The sequence below is a fragment of the Larimichthys crocea genome, chromosome VII (genome assembly GCF_000972845.2).
Source record: "Larimichthys crocea isolate SSNF chromosome VII, L_crocea_2.0, whole genome shotgun sequence".
NCBI lineage: Eukaryota > Metazoa > Chordata > Actinopteri > Sciaenidae > Larimichthys > Larimichthys crocea.
In genome coordinates this window covers 24,574,229-24,600,977 of record NC_040017.1, presented here as the reverse complement: position 1 = coordinate 24,600,977, position 26,749 = coordinate 24,574,229, and the positions used below count along the sequence as shown (strand labels likewise).

General features: G+C 39.8%; 4 protein-coding genes across 5 annotated transcripts; 2 read left to right on the top strand and 2 right to left on the bottom strand.

The window, feature by feature from the left end:
• Positions 1 to 22: 22 nt before the first annotated feature.
• Positions 23 to 6,105, bottom strand: bckdha (branched chain keto acid dehydrogenase E1 subunit alpha). The gene is made up of 8 exons (XM_027280241.1): positions 5,851 to 6,105; positions 3,741 to 3,917; positions 3,550 to 3,636; positions 3,360 to 3,468; positions 2,596 to 2,757; positions 2,307 to 2,513; positions 2,076 to 2,217; positions 23 to 911 (listed from the first exon to the last, which is right to left on the bottom strand). Exons 1-8 carry the CDS (start codon positions 5,962 to 5,964, stop codon positions 569 to 571), a joined length of 1,341 nt encoding a protein of 446 aa, XP_027136042.1. The 5' UTR covers positions 5,965 to 6,105; the 3' UTR covers positions 23 to 568.
• A 2,674-nt stretch (positions 6,106 to 8,779) lies between these two features.
• On the top strand, positions 8,780 to 14,421 carry rab34a (RAB34, member RAS oncogene family a). Of its 2 annotated transcripts, none has more exons than XM_027279964.1 (11): positions 8,780 to 9,064; positions 10,089 to 10,174; positions 10,250 to 10,341; positions 10,419 to 10,487; positions 11,343 to 11,444; positions 11,531 to 11,595; positions 11,679 to 11,730; positions 11,814 to 11,895; positions 12,549 to 12,639; positions 13,516 to 13,623; positions 13,710 to 14,421. In XM_027279964.1, exons 2-11 carry the CDS (start codon positions 10,100 to 10,102, stop codon positions 13,775 to 13,777), a joined length of 804 nt encoding a protein of 267 aa, XP_027135765.1. In that variant the 5' UTR covers positions 8,780 to 9,064; positions 10,089 to 10,099; the 3' UTR covers positions 13,778 to 14,421. The 2 variants fall into 2 exon arrangements, with proteins under 2 accessions (XP_027135765.1, XP_027135766.1); XM_027279965.1 differs by having other exon boundaries at positions 8,781 to 9,064; positions 10,422 to 10,487.
• A 558-nt stretch (positions 14,422 to 14,979) lies between these two features.
• Positions 14,980 to 17,270, bottom strand: zgc:174895. The gene is made up of 5 exons (XM_019257243.2): positions 17,065 to 17,270; positions 16,803 to 16,896; positions 16,365 to 16,511; positions 15,509 to 15,604; positions 14,980 to 15,424 (listed from the first exon to the last, which is right to left on the bottom strand). The coding sequence occupies exons 1-5, from the start codon at positions 17,185 to 17,187 to the stop codon at positions 15,282 to 15,284; spliced, it is 603 nt and encodes a 200-aa protein (XP_019112788.1). The 5' UTR covers positions 17,188 to 17,270; the 3' UTR covers positions 14,980 to 15,281.
• Positions 17,271 to 20,544: 3,274 nt separating this feature from the next.
• Positions 20,545 to 25,101, top strand: proca1 (protein interacting with cyclin A1). Its single transcript, XM_019257211.2, has 4 exons — positions 20,545 to 21,858; positions 21,949 to 22,081; positions 22,912 to 23,046; positions 23,149 to 25,101. The coding sequence occupies exons 1-4, from the start codon at positions 21,330 to 21,332 to the stop codon at positions 24,878 to 24,880; spliced, it is 2,529 nt and encodes an 842-aa protein (XP_019112756.2). The 5' UTR covers positions 20,545 to 21,329; the 3' UTR covers positions 24,881 to 25,101.
• Positions 25,102 to 26,749: the final 1,648 nt, after the last annotated feature.

Sequence of the window (26,749 nt, the reverse complement as noted above, 5' to 3'; positions counted from 1 at the left end):
AAATAATCCAGCTACAACAATCCAAGTTTCATTATTTATTTATTTATTTTTCCCACAAAACACCAAACATGTAACATGAGCTAGAAGGGTTTACAGTTCTGGGGATGTAGAATAGTTGTGTAACAGCATACCAAACCCATCTAAAATTTGGGTGCGTATACTAAAAGTCATTAAAATAGGAAAGTCGTTCAGTCAGTCACCTCAACAGTATACAAGGAAACCTGTTAAACACCGTTAATCACAGAATATGACAGTTACAGGAGAGGAAACGTACACAACAGAGGTCAACCTTCCTTTTATTGCTTGATTTGTTAAAACCGAGAATATTAGTGACCTTGGAATTACTGTGAAACATTTTGATGTTGTACTTATAGAGGAGCTTTACAATAGACAGTAAATCTGTTAACTTAAGGCACCAAACCCAGAGAGGCATGAAGTACGATATTTTTATGAAAGCAAACTCTCCCTCTGTTGTGCGGAAAGAAACAACACGTCATATCAAAAACTATATCTTTGTGATACAGTGAAAGGTGTGCAACAGTCTCAATCGTCACCCACTCAGTGCAGTTTATTTATCGTACATGTCGAGTGGGTAGTTCTCTTTGTACTGCTGCACGTGCCTCCACAGGGATTCCCTCTGCTTGTTCAGATTGGGCGTCATCTCCTGGTACACGTCGGTAAACATCAGTTCGGGATTGGGCTTCAGGCGTTTCTCGGCCTTCTCGAAAGCCTCCATCACCGTCTTACGGGACTGTTTCCGCCAGCTCCGCTCGTCGTCCTCGCTCCACCAGCCGCGGGTCGTCATGTAGTGCCTCAGCCTGGAGATGGGATGGTCCTGCTTGTCCCAGTAGTTCACCTCGTCCACCGAGCGGTACGCTGAGCTGTCGTCACTGGTGCTGTGGTGGCCGATTCTGGAGAACGAACGCAATTATTATTCTGGGTTTCTTTTGCAAGGGTGAGAACATTTCTTTCATATTATTTCCAAAGATCTACAGACATAATTTCATGTATTATTTTAGCATTAAATCACAGATATAACTGGCTGGTAACAGTTTGGAATGAAGATGTGCAGGTCCAAACTTGAGTATCTTAAATCTCACGTCCTTACACAGCATTTTAAAAAGATGTTACCCTCCAGTTTTATGGGTTTTTTTTCTTCACACAACTTTAGGTTTGTGAATATGGTCTTATATTATTAGTTGGAGATAATAAATAAGTCATTTTGGGCCTTTTTCCTCATACAATACACTTTCTAATACAGGAAACAACTGCTGTAATGACCACAGACAACATGACAAAACATGCATGTGATTATCTTATCAGATCATTTGTTTTGCTCCCTGTCGGTATTTATTTCCCGGTTAGTTTCTGTCGGTTACTTTTTGTTGCATTATTAAACTTCAGACTGTTCTTTTTAGGTTATTTTTGTGTTGTATTTTAGTTTAGTTAAAAAAAGAGTAACATGTTTTTACTTATGATTCTCAGTCACTTTCTATTGGTCACTGACAGGTCAAACATTTCAAATCTAAGTCACAATTTTAGCTATATTCTTGAGTTGATTTTTTTAAAAGGGGGAGCTCTGTCTGCAGGTCTTTGATAGTACTACTACAGATATGAAGTAAGTTGTTGGACGAGCTGTGGTAAATCTGATAAACTGCCTTGAGTGAACATCACGGAAGACAACAAGTTTTAAAAAAGGAAGAACTTGATTCTCTGACGAGGTAGAGAGAGCGAGAAACAAAGACTATTTCTGGTTCTGCTGTTCATCCAAAGTCTGACGATGTTTTAAGCGTCTAGTGCTAAACAGGTGGCGTACATGACTTCAGGACTTTCCCAACAGCAGTTCACGTAATATGTAATGCTATACTGCCGTAATGCTCTGTCTGTACCTTTGTTAACTGCAGGCGCTGTTTGCTCAGATGATGAAGTGTACACACGTCTGCCTAAACAAGGTTTACAAGAACATACTGGAGCTTGTAAAGGACGTCATAGCGACATTTCCAAATGCAAATGATGATTCAGTCAAGTCAGGAAAATAAACTGTCTGCATGCAAGTTACACCAACATCAACTAACCTGTAAGTCATCGCCTCGATGAGGAAGGGCTGGTTCTCGGCCACAGCCCTGCGACGCGCCTCCTTTGTGGCGTTGTAGACAGCAAACACATCATTACCATCGACACGGATGGACAGCATTCCATACCCCGGACCACGAGCAGCTGTTCAATCAGAGGAACAATGAAACGTGTGTTCGCAAGAGCTGAGAACTTTAAATGAGATACAGCAGATGATGATGAAGCATTCTTACCGATGCCGTCTCCCCTGTACTGTTCGTTGGTGGGGGTGGAGATGGCGTAGCCGTTGTTGCGACAGAAGAAGATCAGCGGGCACTCGAGGGTGGCGGAGAAGTTGAAACCGGCGTGTGCGTCGCCTTCGCTGGCTGCTCCCTCTCCGAAGTAACAGATCACAGCGCGGTTCACGTTTTCTCTCTTCACCGCGTACGCAGCTCCGGCCGCTGAAACACACACACACACATCATGCGTGAATATACGTTTACAGGTGTATGTATGCTCTAAACACACAGGTGTACGGCTCACCTTGGGGGATCTGAGTGGCCAGAGGGGAGGAGATGGTGACAAAGTTCCGGTCTTTGCAGCCGTAGTGGACCGGCATCTGGCGGCCTTTGCCGAGATCGTCGGCGTTGGCGTAGCACTGAGCCATGAAGAGATCCAGAGGAAAACCACGGTACATGAGCACACCTGCAGGACCACAGAGGAATAACACTGCTACTCACAAGACGAGATGATATATGGTCATCATGCAGGAAGCAGTCAATAATGGAGAGGTTATATAGACAGTGGAATAGGTTAAGCAGGCATATGGATAAGGAGACAGCTTCTAAGAGGGTGTACAGTTACAGGAGTGGTGAGACGGGTTATGAGGAGATTATTAGTTTAGCTCTACAGCTTCCTGCACCTATTTCACACACTTTATCTCAGAAAACAATAAAACAAGAAGTCATGCTGTGTGTACTACAGGACAGTGTTCTCTCTACTAAACATTTGGATGTATTTCATGGTCACATTTTAGTTGTAGCGAACTTTTACTGCCATTTCTACAAAAGGCTGACTGATAGTTTGACACTGGGTGTGTGGCAGATATATCATGTGATTCACTGACTGAATGAAGCATTGTTTGCCTCAGATATCAGTCGTGTCAAACCGAGCACCAAAGCAAGGCACCAAACGAGCTGAGAGCTTTGGTGCTCATCATGACGACTACTACAAAGATCAGATGTAAAAATAAAAGTTAAGGTCAGTAAATGGCTTTTACGTGATCAACCTGCTGTCTGAATCCTCACCAGCTTCTCTGTATTGACCGAAGACAATGTCACTCGGGTCAAGAGCAGCAGCACTGCCGATGTGTGTCCCCTCCTCACCGTAGTTGGTCATGTAGAAGGAGATCCGGCCCTGTTAACAGAGACAAATTAACACTCATAAACACAAAAATCTTCAGCTGTTACACTAGGGAGTGCAAGAGGAAAGTCGTACCTGTCTCTGAGACTCATAAAGAATCCGGTCCATCGTGTTCAGCAGAGTCATCTTCTGATAAAAGTTCAGGACGGTCTCTTTGGAGAGCTGAGCGGAGACGAGACACAACAAACAAATTAAATCTTGTGTGTCAGGGATGGAGGTCATGGCACCACGTTTGATAACCGGGGGTGCAGGCAGGCTGACTGTACCTGAGGGTCTTGAGAGGGGTTGATGATGTTACCCTGCCTGTCCATCACGCGGTACACCGGGATGCCGGAGATGACATTGGGCTGGATGAACTCAAGCTGATCCACGAATTCGGCCGAGGCTCCGGGGAACTGTGGCTTTTCCAGTGTCGAGTCAAAGGGCTGCTGCCGCCGCACGGCCTGCCGGTTTGAATAGAGGCATTATTTATTAATAACCGCGCTGTGAGCTGTGGCAAAGCAAAGCCCTCTCCAAAACAAGACACCACAAAAGAGGATTCATCTTTCTCTCAATAATGTCAGCCAAAGGAGAGAAAAAAAAAACTCTGCAGCTGCTCTAAACTAAATGGAAAATAACTGAGGTCACTTTACTGGAATGCGTCCATGTTTCCTGCTTTAACAACAACAATACTTGAAACTGTAACCGTGTAAATCACAGACAGTGTGAGGAGTTGTTTTGGCAGTAAATATAAGTGAATTTATTGTTCTGTACGGACAGGAAATTATCCCAGGTGTAGTTTAGTGACTTCAGGAAAATACAGCCAACTCTGAAAACCTCACACACAGCTCATAAGACATCCAATACGACTATGTTATATATTGTAAATCGTTAATTCCCTCTGCAAAATGATTGGTAAATACTTTATCCTGTCCTTTTGTAGTTTATTTATCAAATAAAGCAACATTTGGCTCCCTTGTATGATTTTATCTGTACGTTTCTTAAGTTTCTGTGTCTTGGTGTCCAAAGAAATTGGCCCCAGTGGGATTAATAAAGTTCTTGAATTGTCTAGCTGAGGTTAAGTTACAGAGTTACAGACACACACATTTTAAATGATAAGCACGTGCGGAGACGCCCATCCAAAATTTGTAAATATAATTTAAACAAGTAACTTAACACGCAAGGTGTAAACATTTGTGTGTGTGTGTGTGTGTGTGTGTGTGTGTGGTCGGAAAACTGGAATGCTCCGCCACCTAAATAAGCATTTTTAAGCTCCTTTACATATTTTAATGTTAAATGTTTAAATGTGTTTTATAAATAAAGTTTTAGTTGAGTTGAGTTCTAGATCATTTCCTTCATAATAATAATAAAGTGAATAATAAAACAATTTCTTTTATAAAGAAAGTACATAATTAACTGAAAACAAGTTTGAATATTTTCTAATTATATCTGAGGATTCAACATGAACTTTAATATTTTATGGAGATCTGATGCGGAAAAATCAGTGTTTATGTTAACATTTTTTTTTAATGTTTACACAGTGTAGAAGTGTTGACATAAGTTTGATTTAAATATCTAAATGTATTTTGACTTGTCAGACACGTTATAAATGAACCACACTGTCAGATTTAAAGCGCACATGTCATAATTTATCACTCTGATACAGTTGGGACACAAACACACAAACACAGTTAGTGACACGTCTCAGCGCAGAGGGCAGACTACCAGGGGCACAAGCGACACCACAGGAATTAATATTTATTTAATGGGAGCTGATAATCTAAGTTTTAAGTTCGCTATCTTATCTTTGAAGGTGACTTTTACATTAATAAAATAATAATAAAATATATTAATGGGTCAGGATGAACTTGAGGGCGGAAGTGTTTCTCCTCACGCCCCTTTGCTCGACCAATCGGGACGAAGCTAACCGGCTAAGCTAAGCTACGTTAGGAGTCACAACAACAAACAGACGGCGCTCATGTGCCGGTGGAGCAGTTAGTTAAATTATTAAAACACACACATTCACATTATTTGTTCGACTTTATGCGGCTGTGTTGGAGAATCGCTGTTAAATAACGCCAACGGTCGTTTTTCTACAAGGTTGTCAAGTAGCGTGCTAACGCGAGTTAGCTCACGAAATATCGCGAGAACTGAACGAATCCTTCAAAGCGTCTCTAATCTCACCAAAAACAACTATTTTCAAACTATATACCAACATATAATCAACTAAAGGGCGATATTTTAATTTAATACATCACGATTAAATCAACTTGTCGGTTTAAGAGGCTAAAATCAAACCACTTCTCCCTAAAAACAACCTTTCGTGTTATTTAGCCAGCAGTGCTAACTCTCGTTAGCACCGTAGCACCAGTGAGCCGGTGTCTGCCGTGAGCTCACCCCGACTCTGAAGGCTCTGTGCTGGGTCAGCCTCGCTGCCTTCAGCCGGGCCGCCTGCCGGACGGCGTGGAAACACACTCCGTACATCTTGTTCACGCTCCTCACAGCCGCCATCAGGACACACAGACCGGACCTGCGTTTACGTTTAACCCGGACTATGTGGAGGAGAACCGGGATGAAAACAAGCGTTTGGTTTCAGTGTTGAGCCCGCACAGTCACGCACAATCACGCACGGCGGCGTCAAGTTATGTCAACAATCATAACATCCGGCCACTCCTTCAAAATAAAATAAAATGAACGTTCATTTTCTCTGATGTTTATTCACTTAATCTACTTTTAAATTTTATTTGTTTGTCATGTTGTAGTCTCCTGTTCATGTCTCATTGCAATTTTTTGTATTGTTTTTTTTTTTGTATTTAATTTAATTTATACCTTGCAGTTATTATTTATATCATGGTCACTTACTTTGCAATATTTCTTACACTATGGTCACTTTACATTGCAATCTTCTTTTTATCCTCAGTACTTCTCTGTTTTAAAGATTGATTGTTTTTCGTTTTTATTGTGTAGGTTATAGATATTTCTGTCTGTTTTTTGTGTTTGTTTTTTTTGTTTGCCTTTTCTACTTTTTTCTAATTGGTAGTGTATGCTACACTTTCCTCTGCTCTAATATATATTATATATATATATATATATATTATATATATATATATATTATATTAGGGCTGTCAATCGATAAAAAAAATTAACTAATAATCGCAAAAATTTCTGTAATTAATCGCGATTAATCGGCGATTAATCTATCAATAAATATATCAATACATTAAATGCATTTTTCTGAGACGGAAGCTTATAATGAATATTTATTTATGTAAAATGATAAGATTAAGTAAAATAACACAGAGAAAGTATATTTAAATTCATTCATGTTATTGGCTTAAGGTGCACATATGCACATGCAAAACAAAAAAAAGCCAGAATGAGGAAATATACTGACAGTCCACACTCCTGTATGTAGACAGGTGTTTTGCTTTGAGGTGATATGTTAAAGTCGTGTTACTTCTGTGGAATTTAAATTCGGATTTGCAAACTGTGCAAATAGCTGTTTTTTGTCCAACAAGCCGTCGGGCAACTTTTAAAATGAAATGTTCCCCATAAAATCCGTCCTTATCCACTTTCGCCATAGACTCTCCTTTAGTTAGGATAGATCATAGACATATACATAGACGCCGCATTGAGCAGGTTGGTCCGTTGTGCGCATACGTTAACATGTCCGCCATATTGGATGTGGCAGATTTGCCCGTAAACTAATACAAGCAGGGCCGGTTTTAGCTATGGGCAAGGTGGGCAACCGGCCAGGGCGCAGTCCCCGTGAGGGCTTTAAGTTAATGCCTCTTAACACCCATTCACACACAACACTATCTGGGAATACTGGGAAACAAAGCTCTACTTTGCCACATCCAAAATGGCGGACGCCACCGGAAGTAAACAAAACCGCGTAATTGCGTGAATTTTTTTTAACGCGTTAATTCTTTAAAATTAATCGACGAAATTAACGCGTTAATTTTGACAGCACTAATATATATATAATTTCCCCCTGGGATTATTAAAGTATTTCTGATTCTGATTACTTTTTGGGCTGCATGTTTACATTAATGCATTAATGGTGATAAATAAATAAGGTTTAATTATTTTATAAATATCTTGCACAGTTAAAATATTCTGCATTCTGTGAACAAAACTGTCATCCTATAAACATACGATACATATATTTATATTGTTTATATATTTTTTATTTTTTTTTTTTTTTTACCATATACCATTTGCAATGCACCAAAAACAACAAGACAAACTCGTTTCCTTTGATACGATATTCACTATACATTTGGTCACAGGTTTATCATTATTAGGTTTATATATTATATTTGCCATAATGCTTTGCCTTTAGTCTTTACTTTTACTTTGAAGGCAACGAAAGTCACTTCCAGTATAATCATGATAAACTTATTCTTTTTTATCTGAAGTCGTCCAACGTGTTTATTTACATTTGATAAGCTTTTCCGCATTACCCTGTACCTTTAAAGACAGTTCTCTTTGTTCACCTTTAAAACTGAGAACTTCCCGCAGAGACTCTGAATGTGCAATATCACAGTCACTTCACTGCTTTTATTGTTTTGATTGCTGTCTTTATACCTTCATCTATCTGACTGAAATATTCAGTCTACGTAGTAAACAACATGCCTGACTGCACTCACTAGAAAGTGAAGCATTCAACAAGCACGGGCAGAGTAGAAAAATATGATTTTATTATTCAAAATACAGTTTGTATTGATGTAAGACCAGCTATATGAAATATATTTTATTTACATCAACATATTAATGTAGCTGCACAGTGTATTTACTTCATGAATAACAGGATTTGGATTGCATGTATTAGTTTTAACAGTTCTTCTGTATAAAAATCTGCATATCCACCTGATCGACAGCCTGCTGTGGAAAACTCTGGAGGAAAACCCAAACACAGACCCAACCAGCCACATGTCACCTTTGGAAGTGACGTTAATTCATAGACTTGAGAAAACATGTTAGAATTAGAAGTAATATAACTCATATTTAAGGTCATTTACATATTTTTATATATTTATATTGCACATTTATTATTTACATGTTCATATTAAACATGTATTTACCTGTTTAAATCAATAAATGTTACAATAATCTGCTGAAAATAAATATATAACTTCTTAACACAGTTTTATATTTATTTTATTTATGCAAATGTTTAATTCCTCTGCACGTTTAATTCCAATTTTAAAACTAGTTTTGCAGCAACAATGGATGAAGTTAAAGTTTCCAAAAGCAAAAGTAGATAGATAGATAGATAGATAGATAGATAGATAGATAGATTATTATTCCACATTTCCTCCAGCAGGGGACCGAGCAGAGGAAATGTGGGAGGAAAGGAAAAAAGAAAAAAAACCCCATCCAGGCATCTGAGTCAGCAGCGGCTCCAGTCTGCTGCTCCCCCCCTTTAACTTCCGTGGATCGTCTTCAGCTCAGTCCAACACAAACTCAACACGTTTATTTCTCAGTTATGAGCTTGGATGAGTTAAAGCCACAAGAAGAAGAAGAAGAAGAAGAATCTTTGTGAGGAGAAACAGCGCACAGGAGAAGACAAGAGGAAACTTGCAGCGGACCATCCTGACTCGTTGAGGTATCCTGAAACACGCTGTGTTCACAGTTTTCTTTGCTCATGTGTGTTTGACTCAAACTTTGCAGACATAACACGAAACTTCACCGGCTGTCTGAGTGGAAAACTGGAAGAGTGTTAATGTTGCCTGGTTTCAGTTTTATGGTGGAACAAACCAACTCCGTCTTCTTTACAGCAGCTTTGATGAACAATAGGATTAAGTCAGATCCACACAGTAAGTGGATCAGCTCTGCTTACAGCTGTCTGCTGTGACTCTGTATGTAGTCATGTAACTGCACAGTGAAGAACACACATTATGCCCCATTACAGGGTTGTTTGATTTGGGCCGGTCTCTTTATTTCTGGAGGAGGAGGAGGAGGAGGAGGAGGAAGATGTGTGTTTTATGGTTACATTTTCTCTCCTGGTTGCCTGGAGACATAAAACAAATACTTCACTTTAATTCAAAGAGAACAAATACAGTTTTTTTCCTCTCAGCTAGGGACACTAACTCCAGGAGATATTTACATTCAGATAAACTAAAATCTGAAGACATCACAGTGATGTCTTCAGATTGTCTATTTTCTTCAGTTAACAGTCCACAACTCAAATATATTCATTTAACTACTAGAAAACTAGTAAATATTCAGATTTTAGCAGGTAAACCGGTGAGTTTTCAGCAGAAACAGTCAATCAGTTATCAAATTACTTGCTGATTTATTTCTTATGAGTGGATTAATCAGTCAAAACAAGTCATTTGACGTCTTAATCGATGATAAATATAATTTATTAGTTGAGTTGAGTTAGTCTTGTTCCTCAAAAACTAGATACTCAATTGCTCATATTCGAGAAGTATGTTTGTTTTTGCTGGTACATTTAATTGATCATCAGCTGATTCATTAATTCATTGTTTGAGCTCTAAAAGATCCAAATCTGATCCATGACTTGTAGATTTAGGCTTAAAGTCATTCAGCAGTCTATAAATGACGATGAAACAGGTTTAAGTTGTTCAAATATCAGATTGTTGATGATCTTTCTGTTGAACATTCAGGTTGAAGCTTCATGTCTGTCCGAGTTGCAGCCATGAGTGTTCTTCCTCCTGTACGAAAGGACCGCATCATCGCTCAGCTCCCTCAGGTGAAGCCACAGAGTCACGTCACACTCGTCTACATAAAACAGTGTACAGTCTGTCAAAGTCTCCTTGTTTTGTAGTATTTCAGGAAAGAGGCCGCTCTGCACACTAAAGACGATTTCAACAACAAAGTGAGGACTGCCTGTCAGGAGCAGCGCACGGGCACCGTGGGGTGAGCACAGGAACCAGAAGACAGACGCTGATTTTTTTTATCTACCCGCTGATGTTTCTTCTTTTCTTTCTCCTCAGCAGATTTAAAATCTCTAAGGTCATCGTGGTGGGTGACCTGGCTGTGGGGAAAACCTGTCTGATTAATAGGTAAGCTCAAACAGCCATTAAATGTGTGAATGCAGGGCGAGGTGCTGATCTGGAAAATAAATAACTTTAAGAAGAAAACTCAGAGAACAGAGACCTCCTGCAATCAACAACGACATTTTATTTTGTGTTTAATATGCGTCTGGATCCAGATTTGCATGAAAATACACACAATAACTAAGTTGATGAACTTTTACTTTATTTAAACGCTGTTCCTTATATTTATCAGACAGATTTTAGTTACTTGGAACAAAAATTTTCTAAAATATTACACTGTGCTATAAAAAGAAACAGTATATTAAGTAGTTCAAATGTGCTCCAGAATACTATTTAAGTGTTAAACTAGCAGTACAAGAACATTTTGCTGTTATTTTTGTACTTTGCTGAAGTGAAATCTTGAATGCAAGACTTGTTTCACACTGTAGTATTGCTGTTGTGCTTCTTCCATCATCATCATCATCATCATTGTGCAAATGTACCAACGTTTCATTCAAATAGATTCATCAGTTCATGACACAATTATGAATCCAGTTCACACAAATTAAGAAACTACCTCACCCACTTCTCTTTGTACGTTTCAGTTTCAGGAATATCATTTTGTTTGTGGCACTCAAAGAATTAAAAATAGTTTTAAGAGAAACAGAAACATTGTCCCTGTTACTCCTAATAATCCAGTTTTCATTCCACCAAAGAAATAGTCCCTAAAATAATAATAAAAAAAAACATTTTCCTGTAATTTGGGTGAACTAAACGTTTAAAAAACCTGCTGTGATTCATGTCGAGATATTTGATTACCAACAAAGAAATTGTATTTAAAGTCTGGCCTCTCTCGTGTCTGTCACCTGGATTTGTTTCCAGATTTTGCAAAGATGCATTCGATAAGAACTACAAGGCAACGATCGGCGTCGACTTTGAGATGGAGCGCTTCGAGGTGCTTGGGGTTCCTTTCAGCCTCCAGCTGTGAGTCTTTATTATTTCCATAAATCAAAGTCGGAGTCAAGTCTGATGTGACATCGCTCATCTGTGTCTCTCTCTGTGTGTCACAGGTGGGACACTGCAGGACAAGAGAGGTTCAAGTGCATCGCCTCTACGTACTACAGAGGAGCTCAGGGTGAGGGATCTGTGTGTTTTAGACTCTTTTAATACTCAAAATGTGTGGGGAGAAAAATAATGTAATGTGTTCTCTTCTTCCAGTTGTGATCATCGCGTTTGATGTGAATGATGTGGCCTCTTTGGGCCATGTAAGGTAAGTTTATTTATTACGAGCAGACAGTTTTTGTCCCAGCTGGACGACGTGAAGCCCCTAAAGACGTCTCTTTCTGTCTGCAGGCAGTGGCTCGAGGACGCCCTGAGAGAGAATGACCCCACAGCTGTTGAGCTGTTCCTGGTGGGCACAAAGAAAGACCTGAGCGTACGTCTTTGTACTGTTTAAAGTGAACATGCCTGTGGACATTTCTGTGTCTTTAAAGGAGTCAAATGTCAGTTGTTTGGACTGGAGCCAGCATCACAACGCGTTGGCGGGCTGGCTCAGACCTCAGGAATGTAGTTTCCACATTTCTGAGAGAGTTGAAGTGACGGACATGTATTTCTAAGACTTTACGAACTGGAAGAAGCATATTTGTTCATTGATGTCACTGGGCAAGAATTGTTCTTAAATCATACAAAACATGTCTCCTCTTTTAGTTTATTGTTGTTGAAACTGTTAATGTTTTTGGACCTTTTTTCTCTGGATTTTGTAATCACTAAAACAACAATTTCATAATTTCCCAGAGCCCAGTGTGACCTCCTCATACACAGTCCAAACTCCAAACAAAGATGCTCAGTTTACAGAGGAAAGGAGCAAATCCTCACATTTTTAAAAAGGCTGTGAATGTTTGTCCAGGTGCAGCGTGTGAGATTTATTCACAGAAATTTAATATAAGGTTCATAACTATGTTACTTTGGTGTAATCCATCAAAAACTTACTCCAGTTACTGGATTAAGTTATTTATATTATAATGTTTTTCCATTTAAAAGTTCTTTTTGTGTTTAACTTGATAACTTTGTATCTGATTTCTCCGTCAGTCTCCTGCTCAGTATTCTCTGATCGAACAAGACGCCATCAAACTAGCACAGGAGATCAGTGCGGAGTATTGGGCTGTGTCGTCGCTGACAGGTGAGTGTTTGGAGTCGGATACAGTAAACTGACCAGTGACACCACCACTGATTTGTTTTAAATGATTAGTTAGACGTAGGCGGGGGCAGAAAAGAGGTGGAGGGCTCAGAGGAGAGTAGTATTTATGTCTCATTCATTTCGTTTTAGATTATTTTGCATTATAAAACAACCACAGTAAAGTTACATGCACTGCGTCATGTAGAGTTGTAAGGTGGAGCACTTCTGCTGATTGTTTCAGCATGAAAATCTTCACAGTTAAATAATTAGTCTGCAATATCAACAACCCTGTTAGAATATCTGGTTCTTATATAAAATATAGAAGGTACAAGCTCGTGTACAGAAACATTTAATCAAAAAACATCCAACCACTGAGATAAAAAGAGAAGCTGAGAAGACAGATTTTATAATCTACAGCTCAAACCAGTTCATTTCGGATTTTGGGATCACCTTTGGTTGAATCCAATCTGATGTTTCTCCCCGGGAGTTGAGGATTATTGGTAGATAAATTGTGATTTTACAAGAACAAAGTTGCAACTGGTGGTCCTGATGTAAATTTATAGGATTGTTTTATTTAGCCACTCGCCCAAAGTCAGCTACAGTTACAGATAATGGATGGATGTTTTATTAGACTGTAGTTTTTCTATGTTAAGCAACCGGGGAGGATATTGTTGAAAGAGAAAATTAAAATGGGAACACGACTTGGAGAACTCCCAGTGTGATTCTGGCTTATGAAAATGATTCTCCATCAACATTTTAATCTTTCAAATCAGGGAGGAGTTCAGATATTGTGGAGGAGTTATGTCTCAGTCTCAAAGTTTCACCCCTCGCAGCATTTATTTTCACTCCCTCATCTCGTCTATCTCTTCGATACTTCAGGGGAGAACGTGAAGGAGTTTTTCTTTCGAGTTGCATCTTTGGCTTTTGAGACCAACGTTCTCGCCGAGCTGGAGAAAAGTGGGCCGAGGCAAATTGGCAACGTAGTCAGTGAGTATCTGAACAATTCCTCTGCAATCATCGAAACTATCACATTCGTCACACACTTAAAACGCGGAGCTGTTTGTTTGTTTCAGGGATTAACAGCACTTCAAACAGTCTGTACACTTCATCGAAGAAGAAACAGTCAAACTGCTGTCAGTAAGGATGGAGGCGAAGGTGGAGTCTGAGGGTTTTTCTCAGTGGAAAAAGACTGTGGCTGCTCTCCAGCTCATGGGAGGGAGTTTCTGTGGTCAGAACAGGCGGAGGGATGCTGGAGTTTTACTTCCTGACATGTCTGAGTTCAGTTTTTCCTGGCCTAGAAAGAGTTTTCCTCTGTGGGATGTGGATTATTGCGGTGTCTGAAGTTACAGGGTGACACAGCAATTACATAAAAAAACGACTGTTGGTACCGCAAAGATGCCAAAGAATGAATGTGGATGTTTTAACATGATGTATGCGTGGAGGCTTACTTTACTTAGAGCTTGAGTTAAATACGCTGTACTGCTGCTGTAGTTCCTTCACAATAATACTCTGCTGTTTTACTCTTTTTATAATATTGTAGGTTCCCAACCTTAAGGAAGAAAATCTATCCTAAAAACAGATTAGTGGAGAAAATAATCAGAATATTATAAAACAATAATGTTAATCATCTCACACCTCCAGGTTGGGAACTGTTGTTTGTTTATCCACAGTGTATTCTGCTTCATAGGTATGTTTTGTTTTGTTTTTTCTTTTTGTTTACAGTCAAATCAGTGAAACTGAAATCACGTGTACGAATATTTTCTTTAATATTTCTTTTCTTCAAAATTTCCCACGGTACGTTTGACATGTAATAAAAATATTTAGAAAGCATTTCAAAGTCTTTAAAATAAAATATGTTTTTTTCAAGAAACATCAACATGATCATCATTTTTCACAGTATATTTGGCTACAGAAGATTTTCTCTGACTGGGAAAAGTCTAGTGTTTACCATGTGTAAGGTTGTTTTTAGTGGACTTTGACACTAAACTTCTAGATTTCTATGCATAAACTCAACTGTGAGGCGTCCTGTATTACTCTGCAGCTGAAATCTGTACAAACGTGAACTTTCTGACCCAAACAGCTGATCTACCGCACAGTTTGGCTGTCAGACAGCAAGATAAAGCGGTGGTAATATTCTTTTAAAGATTATTTTGGGGGCTTTTGAAGCTCTGTTTGACAGTGACATCTGAAAGGAAGATAACGACAGAGAGAGAGAGAGAGGGGGTACGACATGCAGCAAAGGCCCACAGGTCTGGCCTGAGCCTCTGTACACGGTGAGCTACCAGGGCACCATCAGTCATGACCCAGCTCTAAAGCCATGACAAACACAAAGGGAGACGTGGGTTGAAGGCCAAAATTAAAGTAATTTATTGTAAACACAAACAACTTAGACCAGAATCAGGCCAAAGAAACGATGGGGTGTGTTAATCAGTGAAGCGGTGGTGAAGGTGCATGTATGCATGAGTAAAAATGTGTAGATGCGAGGTGTTGTGTGCCATGAAAAGAAAGAAACCTAAAAACCTTGAGGCAGCCTGGAGATGTGAGTGGAGCCTGAGAGAGAGAGAGAGATTTATTTAAACCTCAACCTTAGAAAATATCACTATTCCCCTTTTCTTCTTTAGTTGTAAGAAATCACGTTTTCTTCTTCAGTTGTTGAAGCTTTTGAAGGACTCCAGATACTTCTGGTCGATCTGACTCTGCAGCTCTTCGGGGATGCAGTGAGAGAATTTGTAATTTTCTTTAATCCATTTTCCTCCTTCGGTGTTCTCGATGGCGACAGCTGCCACGCCTGCAGGAAAACATGTGATATTTACATTAACAAGCTGAGGATCATTCGAATTACGCCGTTATAACTTAATCCATCTTGACTGACCTACAACAGTGGCTCCCAGCCTCTCCACCAGCTGGATTGCAGCCTTCATAGTGCCCCCAGTCTCTATCCATTGGTCCACTAGCAGCACCCTCATACCTGCAGGAAGGAGACAACCATTGATATCTACTGGATCTTTTTTCTTTAAGTGTTCACATCTTTTAAAAACATTGAAAAAAATAACGATTTAGACAAGTATCAAAGATAATCATGCAAAGGAAAGGACGCAGTAATATCTATCTCTCCTGAGTGAAACAAAACATCAAATCTTAAAGTGTCATGAACAATAAATACATCTCAAATAACAGTCTTTGTGGCAGAAAAGTGTATTAAATATGCAACATCTGGATCTTATACTCACACATAAACACCAGAGGGTGCTGTGCCACAGGGAATAAACGGACATACTCTGAGTCTTTCATTCAGGGTTAGGTTGATTTTAGAAATGCAATGATTAATCAATTAGTTGACAGACTAAGTAACAGAGCTAAATGTGTTAAAGCTTGGTCCTTAAATCTTTAATTTAAATGTTTAAATTCTGCTTAGGATCTTAATTTTGCACATAAATACAGCTGTGCATGCAAACTTTTTGGTGCCAGATGATGATTTAAGTAATCACTGAACTTGTGTTTTACTTTTCGCAGAGAAAGCATGAAAAAAATACCCACAAATAACAAAGTCTAAACTTGGAGAAAGAAAAAAATCTCAAACTCAAGTGTGATCTTTATTTATATTTTAAGCTGTGGCTAACATAACTCTGAGGTGTCACCAAACATTTTCCAGCTGGATAAACATTCATCTTGTCATGAGAAATGATAACTGACATGGTTAAAGGCTAAAAAAGCAAAGAAAGATTAACCTGGTTTTAGCACATCCAGCCTTACTTCCATAGTCTTTTCTCTGCCTGTGTAGTCTGTGTAGCTTTGGTTTTGGGTTTCGACACACAGGTGTCCCGCTTTACGGACGGCCAGGAAACCTTTTCCGAGGGTCGTGGCAACAGACGCCCCTGAAAAAAACATTAAAAACATTCAACCACACTGAGAATATCTCAGAAATGATTTCTTAGTTTGAACTCGAAGACTGTTTCGTGTATTGTCATGCTTCGTGCCAAGAGGGAGGTCTTGGGGGAGCCAAAATATCTAAATTTAGTATCTTTGCCAGGGAGGTTAGGTTTCATGCTATATGCACTAGCAGAGTAACTACCTCTTAAAATAAAACTAGTGAGAGAAAACATGTCTGATCGCTCTTAACCCATCGTTTATTTCCCTTCTCCAAAGTGATTGGTTTGTTTTCTTACCAAGAATGAATCCCATTGCATCTATCCCAGCAACCAGGTCAATGGTGTCATTGTGGAATGGACTGAGAAGGTCTTTGACACAGTCTGCAAGAGCCTGAATCATTCACAAAGACAGTAAATGCACAAAATACAAAGTGTGCATATTAAACACACACTCAGCTTGTGTTTGTCTGCAGTTTTTAAATGTGTTCAGTGAGATGGAAGACTCCACAAAGAGTTTCACAACCGCTCAACCATTTTTTTTTTTAAACTCCTTTTATACCTGGGAGTTGCAGTAGAGTCTGGACGGGTCCAGCCAGGCAAACATTGGTCCTTTTGTGTTGGGTGCCATCAGAGAAAGGTACCATCCTTTATGTCTGTCTGCAGGGACAGCCAACATGTCCATGTGAATAACAACACTGACAACACTGAACCGTTAGAGTCAATGAACTGGACTGTATCATGTTCAGGGTGGGTGGGTGGTGGGTGGGAGTTGGCTGAACTCGGTTACTCACTCTGTCTGCAGTTGGTGCAGGATTACTAATTCAAAATCAAGTCGACCAATGATTTCATGACCACAAGTTATTTATGACCCGAAGCTTAGATAATAAAAGTGCTGCAAAGCAGATGTGTGTGTTAATGTTTTCATCTGTTTTTTATTTCTGTGTTCTTGCATCTACAGCCTTCTAGTTTGGTGGTTGTGTGGTAAATAATCATACTGTTGTTTAACAAGATTTAGCTAATTTATTACAAACCCTGCACATTTTAAATCACTGCTGACGAGTATTTTTCCTGGTATTACTTTCCATCCAACTCACTACAGTGCTGGAATGTAACTAAGTATATTTAAGTATTTCCATTTATGCTACCTTATACTTCTATTGCACATTTTGGAAGTTGATATTATACTTTTTTTAAGCTACATTGAATTAACAACATAAGTGGCCAGATTATTTAATATAATCAACTAATAAATTATGATGTATTATTATAGATGAAGCTATCTGGCAGTATATGAAGTAGAAAAACTTACCATTACCAGCTGCAACATTAAAGTGATGCTTACACATGAATGCATCACTAATTATAATCCAGTCATAAAATAAACGTTATTTAACATTTGGTGTATGACTTTGAATGCAGGACTTGTAACAGAGAGTTAATGTTATTAAGTAAAGAGAGCACAGAGTGCTTTATAAGAGTCTAAACATGCAGAAACTTCAAACCTTCAGGAGTTACAGTTTAACATTATTATTATTATTATTATTATTATTATTATTATTATTATTATTATTATTATTATTATTATTATTATTACATGATAATACAGGTCAAAGAACAGATTTAATGAAAATCATTGACAAAGATAAAAGAAAACATAATTACTGAAAGGAAAGCCCAGATCCATTCAAGTTCAAGTGATACTTTGTCATGCATATTTAAAAGTATTTGTCATTTTGTACTCACGTGGTTCACACTAAATGGACAAAAACTTCTTTAATACAACAATGTTGTATTTCAACATTAATTATCAGGCTAAATGAAAACACAGTTTGTTAACTATAGTAATCAGATCAACTGCAAAATCTAGACTCTTGGCTATACGACAGTGATTTAACAAGATTAATATTCTTGTGATCTGATTAGAAGTTTTAATGATGTGTAAAATACCTCAACCTTTCACATGGGGTCAGTGTTGCATACTCTAAAGAGAGATTTACAGTAGGGTATTATATGTAGACACAGCTACAGCTCATATGTGGAATACCTTTTCTGAACCGAAATCACAATTAAAAGATTAATAAATACAGCTGATTTCTATATCTGTGCATGTCTTGCACACTACTACTTTCCCAAATCTTAAATAAGTTTATTTGGATTTCTGTGAACAAACTCTCAGGTGATCGTCGAGGAGCATCTGGGAGATGGTGCACAAAAAACAAATCCAGCACTGTGGTCACTTGATAATAGTTGAGTAACAGCACTGGACTGGAGAAACTGTAGCTAATGATCCTCTAAAATGTGGTGCATACCTCAGGTTGTTATTCTAAATGCTGCCCCAAGTTTCAGTCTTCAGGCATTTGCCTTCAGGTGTTCAGGATCAGTGTCTAAATAAACTCAGGTTTGCGAACTTGTTCATTACTAGAGGAACAAAATCTGTCGTCTTACTGTATTATTTCCTCAGTTCTCAGACCGGAAAAGTTATCACAGTTATTGAATAAACAGATCTGAAATTTCATCCCAGTTTTGTTCAACAGAGTTCAAGCTGAGCGTTCATCTTCCTGCCAGCAGTAACTGTACTTTCCCACAGTTATATCTGACGTGGATCTTGAACCACATGAACTTACAGCAAATGTAACGCGGGACTTCTCACGTCTCTTGTCTGCACACTTGCAAAGTTTATATATCAATAAATCTGAGCAGATATTAACACACACAACATGTCTGACTGATAATGATGTTGGAGCTCATGATGATGGATTTAAAAGGTTTTGAAATATCTTATGGAGAAATATGTGAACATGCAGTAACATCTTTTTGGCCATTTGGGGGAAGCATTAACAAGCAGTAACTTTTAAAAAACCTATTAACAAATGTTTTGGTCCAACTGGCACATATAAGTCCAATATTCACCCTTCTCTAAAATATCCACTACTTTTTAGAGATTTCTTACTGGAACTAAGAAAGCTGAGGGCAAAATTAACAGAGGAGAGTGTTAGACTAAATAAAAACAGAGAAGTAAAAGGCTGGTAAAAGGGACACTTTTCAAGATATGATTGACTCTAGTTGACTCTAGATCTTTGCTGGTGAACAGCAGGATTATTAGCCTCATTTTCCAGCCCAAATCCTTCCTGCAGGGACCGCTTTAATTCAGAAGAATTTATCCTCCCCTCAAGTTCTGGTCGAATGTTGCCTCTGGTGATTTTACATCATTTCTCTCCGCCTTCTAACAATCCGATTTCAGTGCCTTGAGTAGGCTGGATCTCCGCCTCTAGAGCTCCCTGTAAGACAAGCCATGTGACAAAACACTGGGCTGATTAGAAACCCAACCTGACAAGAGGTTTTTTTTCTCATGCTCACAGATGCAGAGGACTTTCCTGTGCAGCATGTAAGCACACATAGGTCAGACAGGCATTGATTAGAAACAGGTCTACAAACACTGTACGGACACACAAGTTGATGATATAAAGTGCAGCAACACTTGATGACTGATTTGGTGAATGTTCTTTAAAATTGTGTCATGCATGCTAAACCACAAATGTAGTATGGGGCCAGATCCAGGATGCTGCATACATATTTTAAGACAACACAGCAGAAGTCCAAATAAAACACAACAAACTGAATAATTCTGACTGATTTTCATGTCTACGTTAAAAGTCACAAGAACCATATAAAGGCAGTGAAATCTGAATGAATACTAATTAAATTGTGAATCTTGTTAAACACATCAAACTTGTTGATGACATAAACTAGAAAGTTTCAGGCTTTCATCGAGACATTTTATGGACAATGACCTTCCTTAAATCATCATAGTACAAACAATATAAAAACAAAATGGGAGTCCCAGCTCACACCATCTGTTCTCCGATTGAATATTTAAAATTTGCCAACATCAGTAGCTAAAAAATACGAGCTCACTGGCTTCTAGGCAGGTGTAACATTTGATTGTATTAATACACATTCTTCTTAACTTTCCAGTCTAATCATAATTGAGGGTCCTTGACAGCAGATAAAGATGGGAGAAGCACTAGTTTGGGGTTTATTTGGCTGATAGGTACTCCATGCCACAGCTCAGGATGCCTTGATGCCACACTGTGAATTGATCTCTCCGTTATTTCACCGAGTTTTGCCTGAATCCAAACCCTCAGTCCAGCCTATGGTCTTGTAGGCTGCATAGGCCCTTCAGTCAGTGGGCTTTGCGTGCGACAGAGCCAACCTTTCTCCACATTCCACAATGAAAGAGTTTTGTCCCTACATTGTGATTTAGGTCATCACCAATTCAGTGGCTGTTTTGTGGCATTTGAAAGATGTCCAATCTCCTGGGTTGGCACAATCACGCCATGCTTGTTACCATGGAAAGCAGTGCGAGCTAGAACCTCCTCCATCCATGCGTGTTCCCAAAGTAAATCTCCACTTTCTGCGGGGCTGAGCTGAAGGGGGTTGGGAGGTAACTTGCGGTCATCTCTCTCTCTCTCTCTCTGCAGTGAAAGATGCTGGAGGTTCATGCTCATGCTCTACACACCCACATATTAACCCTCTCCTCTTTTTCTGCGCGTTCAGACTCAGCGTGGTAACATACTGCTGGGTAATGCACTCAGAGTGCATCAGTCTGTGTGGCTATGTAATAGATAAAGATACTCCAGACAGGCTGGAAATCTAAAGAGGTTAATTCGGCTGACTCCTCCTCCCAGCGTTGCTCTTTATCGTATTAATAATCACACCACTTGAGCTTCGCCTTAAAAGTGGGAGGGCTGCGCGAGAGCTCCGGGAAAACCGCGAGGAGCTGTCACCGTTACGCGTGGTGCTGAAAGTGCCACTCGCCGCATCATGTGGTCGGTCTTCTTTGTCTTTCTGTCTTACCTGGACAGAAACTTCGTCAAGGGTGACTTCCTGAGTCTCGCCTTGGACGCGGAGAAGGAGAGCAAAGAAATGTTCTCCATGCTGAACGGCACCTTCTGCGCAAAAATGTCAACAGTCCGGGAGAATTTCTTCTACCAGGTGTCGGACGGAGTCGAGGTGGTGCGCTCCGTCGCCAGCCCCGCCGGGAAGCTCGTGAACTGCTCCGTCATCGTGAACCACATGCAGGTGAAGTCGTTCATGCACGAGTGCAGGTTGGGATTGAAAGAGCAGAGAGCCGCGAGGGAGCTGGAGACGCGTTTTACGCGCATTGATGAAGCCAAACTGATGTGCCGGGAGTTTAAGGAGAAGTCGGAGCGCAGTGGCAGGGTGGAAAGGGATGACAGCGAGGACTCCGCGCTGCAGGACGAGGTTTTAAAGCGATCCAAGAGAGGCTTCACTTATCCTGGCACCCTGTGGTGTGGAGCTGGAAACATGGCTGATAATTATGACCAGCTAGGTACACGACTTCAACATCTCCAAGCAGAATTAATTATGCATGTGTGTGTGCCAAACATCCATCGGTTAATAATAACTCTCCATGTTGCAGGTAACTTTGCAGAAACCGACAGCTGCTGCCGGACCCACGACCACTGCCCTCATGTCATCCACGCCTTCTCCTCAAAATATGGCCACACCAACTTCAAGTGGCACTCAATCTGTCACTGTGACTGCGACAATACGTGAGTTCAAACTTTTATTATATGGACACATTCATACAATTTTGTGACTGCATGCAGAGTAAACTGGACTATTGTTGAAAGAAAGGACACTACACACAGAATTTGAATAGTTTTGGGTACTGGGATGCAAATTATGTTTGAGCATGAGAGAGAGAGAGATGTGGAACAATAGAAACATTAGCCTTTAAAAGCACAACACGAAGAACTGCATCAGTATTAATCAGAGATATCAGGACACTGAACCTCAGATATGAATTAATAAACAGTTGTTTTGTGATTCTGACTTTCAGGAACTCTTAAGAACAAAAATGAGGCAACATTTTGCATTAAATTCACGAGTTTAAAAGTAAATTAACACTATAATTAAAAAAAAAAATCAAGAATAAACCAGTTTTTTATTAGAAATCTTGCTGTAGAATTAATGGTGGTTGTTTTAATAATTAGCTTCTTTGGCTGTAGAATTAATGGTGGTTGTTTTAATAATTAGCTTCTTTGACTGGAAACTTGTCAAAAGGGTCTATAGAGACAAAATATGGAGGTATGAGGAGTACTGACTGTTAAAAGTGTGGCTCTCGGTGACACCAAAGGACAAGAATAAAGTATGAGCTGCATTGATTTGATAATTTTGCAATGATCATATGATTATGACGCCTTTCAAGATACCTTGAAAACGCACAATATGCCAGAATATGTGTCAGTCCAGTGTAAGCAGGGATTATCTGCAGGAGTGGAATTGTAGCATGACACAGCAAACATGCCGATGTAAAGTTTTGGAGCTACTCTTACGACTGGAAACAAGGCTGAAGTTTTCTTTTGTCACTCCCTGCAAGGTTGAAAGAGTGTCTAAGGAAAGTCAACGACACATCTTCCAGGATCGTCGGCCAGGCGTTCTACAATGTCATCGGTGTGCCTTGCTTTGAATTCGCCTATGAAGAACAGTGTGCAGAGCGGCACTGGTATGGCGTGTAAGTATGTTCAACTTTTAAGTAGATTTCACAACATAATGAGCTGTGTTACTCTCTGAAATCACCACACACCCAACCTCTCCTTGGTTCGCTCCCTTGCAGATGTAAACGATATGAGAAGTTTCCCATCGCCGTGCTCAGAGACGCGGTGCCGTATGACTTTGGCGGTATTGAAGTCATCGATGAGCTGACGTTGGCTCCTCCCAGGAGGACAGATGCCAAGAACAGCAAAGAAGACGACAAACCGGAGACTACAACACAGTCTACTAAAGAAACTACAACACAGTCTACTAAAGAAACTACAACACAGTCCACGATGTCAGGCCCTGAAGAGCCTTCCCTCAGAAACGTTGTCAATGCTGCCGAGGACTTCATCAAGGTCCTTGCCACCGTCTCCACCTCTCAGAGCTCCAATACCGACTCCGATAAAAGCGAGACGCAAAGCTCAGAGAAGAAGAAGAGGAAGAACTCAGGGAAGAAGAAGAAGACTACCAAAAAGCAGAAAGGAAAGGGAAAGGGGAGGAAGAGGAAACAGAAAGCAGAGGCAGGTGTTAAAATAGAGGAAGGAACTGCTGTTTTGACCTCTGGCAACAAAGCAGAAGAAGTCAACGGTCTGAGTAACTTCATCAGCGAGTCAAACAAACATGACAAGGCAAGTAGAAACACAAACAGAGTCGGTAACAGTGAATATGAGCTCGGAGGAAAAGAAGAGGCCTCCAATGAAGTCATGAAAGATGAACCGGCTATGGATAAGGAGGCGGTTTCCATTACATCACCTATGGCGGTCCAGAAGAAACAAGAGTCCAGAGACGAAATCACCCTTTTTACAACAGGAAGCACGATACGTCCACAGAAAGCAAAAACCAGAAGGCAACGAAAGGGCGGCAGAAAGAATAAACCTCCTCTTTTGTCTTCTAAAGAGCTTGTTTTAAACACAACAGACATTTCCGTCCCTGCCATCATAACCATAACCCCGGCGTCACAAAGCTTCGGGAGCGACGACGCTGAAAAGCAACGTGTCGCCGGCACCGCAGGGACCCCCATTGTAATCTCCAAGGTTCAAAGGAACAGGTCAAAGGAGAGAGGAGACAGAGAAGGGACAAAAAAAAGGAGGAAAGACAACTCGGCTTCCATCATTGTGGCTGCTCCCAATGAGAATTCCTTTGCAGACAATCTTCCTCTCACCGGGGCTGCCACCATACCATTGGTTGCCGCCACAAGGCAGCCGGTTTCACACAGGCTGGACATTTACGGAAGGAAGGCGAACGTCCAAGTTACGGGTCTGGACTCCTCCTTTAGTGTTCTGAAAAGGCAAAAGTCGCAGGAGAGAGGACTGAGGAGCAGGAGGAGGAAAACAGCGTTGCCTCTTTCGAGTGAAAGTTTTCACAACAGCTCTGTAATTGTGCCGCTGGTTCTTCCGACTCCAGAGACGAACGTTGGACTGGACAGCCCCACAACTGCTGCAATAAGCATGCTTAGAGAGGAGACACGCACTCACAGTGAATGGAGACTTTTTACCGCCATCACGGCGGCACCTTCTGTCATTACAAAAAGACACAGGCAGACAATGAGACAGCAGAGAAAGCCAAGAAGAAAAGCCATGCCTGCTGCTCTCAGCGATGGAGTTTCCCTCCTCGAACAAACTGAACAAACCTCAATGACATTTACAACCACGCCATTCAAAGTCGCCACTACCGAAGAGAGGACCTCCATGACCACCACCTCAGCGAGTCCCGTCATGAGTCCGATTCAGCTCTCCATCGAGAAAGTGAGGGCACAGTTTAGCAGGAAGAAGAGGAGGAAAGCCAGGAAAGTGAATTGTGTTAGACATTAATGAGCCACGTGGTGCAAGTAGAGCAGGATAGGCTGAAAGAAAAACGCCAAACTAGCTCCTGTCGATCACATAAACCTGCTTCACGATGAGTTACATCTCAAAATATTTACTTTATAATTTTTTCTGGCATTTAAAATCAAAATAAATGGGCAGAAATCATATTTGATTGTAATGTGGGAATCATGTTTTGTAATATTCTGCATGCCTACAATAAAATTTATGAGTGATTATGAATGTCTCTGTTTATATTAAGCGATTAAATAAAGTAACATTCTTTTTTTTTAATAATAGTTTGACATTTTGAGAAATACGCTTATTTATTGTGTTAGGTAAATATGAAGTTAGCTGCTGGTGGTGGCTTAAAACAGGCAATATGTCATTGTTTTACACTTTGGGTCACACAAATTAAACAAAACTGGATCCGACACATTAATTAATAAGCTTTAAAAATGTATTAGTAGGAGGATTTAATCACTTTTGGATAGAGTTGACCCGTTTCCAGTCTTTGAGCTAAGCTAATTAAGCTAATGCCTGTTGCCTATAGCTTCATTGGCTTCATTAGCATTCAGATATAAGATTGGTAGCAAGGTTTTCATTGTATTACCTTCAAGAAAGTGATTAACTGTATGTCCAACAATGTCGAACGTTACATTTAAACATTATAGATATCTGACCTGATACAAAATTTAAACAGTTTCCCTGTTACCAGTCTTTGAGCTAAGCTAATTAAGCTAACGGCAGTTGGTTTTAGCTTTATTAGCTTCATTAGCATTCAGACATGAGAGTAGTAGCAATGTTTTCATTAACTAAACTGTAAAAAGGTAATTGTATGTCAGAGAATTAATTTAAACACAGTAGATATCTGAATTTATATGTTTAATTATTTTTTTCTGATAAAATTTAAACAGTTTGTCCGTTACCAGTCTTTGAGCTAAGCTAATTAAGCTAACGGCAGTTGGTTACAACTTCATTCGCTTCATTAGCATTCAGGCGTAAGAGTAGTAGCAATGTTTTCATTGGATTATCTTTAAGAAAGTGATTAACTGTATGTTCAACAATGTCAAACAATTAATTAAAATATTATAGATCATTTAATTGATATAATTTCAGATAAATGGTTACAATTATATGAGCAGAGAGAGAGAGAGAGATAGCTAGTTAGCTAGATAGGTGGTTAAAACTCCTCCTCTGTTATATGAGCTGGAAATATTTAATCAAAAAGAGAAAAGTGGAAATGCAAAAGTCAGAGGCTTAACCTACTTAACCTGATTAAATTTATTCAGTGAATTTCTCTCCGTATCATGAAGCCAAGAAAGGTTTATGTACTACGTTTATTGTTCAGGAGGACTTTGGCCTTGTAACTCCCCTGTGTGGTTTAAAGCAGGGTCACATTCTCCACACAGATTAGGCGCTCACTTTGCACATTACTTTCACCTCTCTCACCCGCGGTACACCCGGCACAGAGGCTTCAAATCCTGCAGGTCAGCTGATTCTCACATGCTTGTATTAGGGGGAATTTATTTGGATGAGCTTGAAAGGGGTCGGATGTCCGCATTATGTTTCCGTCACATCTGTACAATGCATGTTGGCATGTAGAGGAAAGATGTCACTGTATGGCATCGGATTATTATATGTGAAACAGTGGGAATGAGTTAATAATGCAGACTTTCATGCTACAGCTCAAGACTTTAACCGAGCATTGAAAAGGAGCTTGGCAATCAGACTCAATCATAATCTGAAATGTCTGAAACGACTAACACAGTTGGATCTGTGATAAGAAACACAGCGAGACGGGAAAAAGTAGCAGGAATTTTCCATTTCATCTGCAAGTCTACGACCTTTGAGAATATGTTTCATGTTCACAATCAA

Excerpts from the sequence above, each read along its gene's own strand:
- bckdha (XM_027280241.1), bottom strand. The coding sequence starts at position 5,964 with ATGGCGGCTGTGAGGAGCGTGAACAAGATGTACGGAGTGTGTTTCCAC. Across the intron at positions 3,918-5,850 it reads ACAGAGCCTTCAGAGTCGGG|GCCGTGCGGCGGCAGCAGCC; the intron begins GTGAGCTCACGG and ends TCAAACCGGCAG. Across the intron at positions 2,758-3,359 it reads CGGTCAATACAGAGAAGCTG|GTGTGCTCATGTACCGTGGT; the intron begins GTGAGGATTCAG and ends GTGGTCCTGCAG.
- rab34a (XM_027279964.1), top strand. The coding sequence starts at position 10,100 with ATGTCTGTCCGAGTTGCAGCCATGAGTGTTCTTCCTCCTGTACGAAAG. Across the intron at positions 11,596-11,678 it reads GTACTACAGAGGAGCTCAGG|TTGTGATCATCGCGTTTGAT; the intron begins GTGAGGGATCTG and ends CTCTTCTTCCAG. Across the intron at positions 12,640-13,515 it reads GGCTGTGTCGTCGCTGACAG|GGGAGAACGTGAAGGAGTTT; the intron begins GTGAGTGTTTGG and ends TCGATACTTCAG.
- zgc:174895 (XM_019257243.2), bottom strand. The coding sequence starts at position 17,187 with ATGGACATGTTGGCTGTCCCTGCAGACAGACATAAAGGATGGTACCTT. Across the intron at positions 16,897-17,064 it reads GACTCTACTGCAACTCCCAG|GCTCTTGCAGACTGTGTCAA; the intron begins GTATAAAAGGAG and ends TGAATGATTCAG. Across the intron at positions 16,512-16,802 it reads TGCAATGGGATTCATTCTTG|GGGCGTCTGTTGCCACGACC; the intron begins GTAAGAAAACAA and ends TGTTTTTTTCAG.
- proca1 (XM_019257211.2), top strand. The coding sequence starts at position 21,330 with ATGTGGTCGGTCTTCTTTGTCTTTCTGTCTTACCTGGACAGAAACTTC. Across the intron at positions 21,859-21,948 it reads TGATAATTATGACCAGCTAG|GTAACTTTGCAGAAACCGAC; the intron begins GTACACGACTTC and ends TCCATGTTGCAG. Across the intron at positions 23,047-23,148 it reads GAGCGGCACTGGTATGGCGT|ATGTAAACGATATGAGAAGT; the intron begins GTAAGTATGTTC and ends GCTCCCTTGCAG.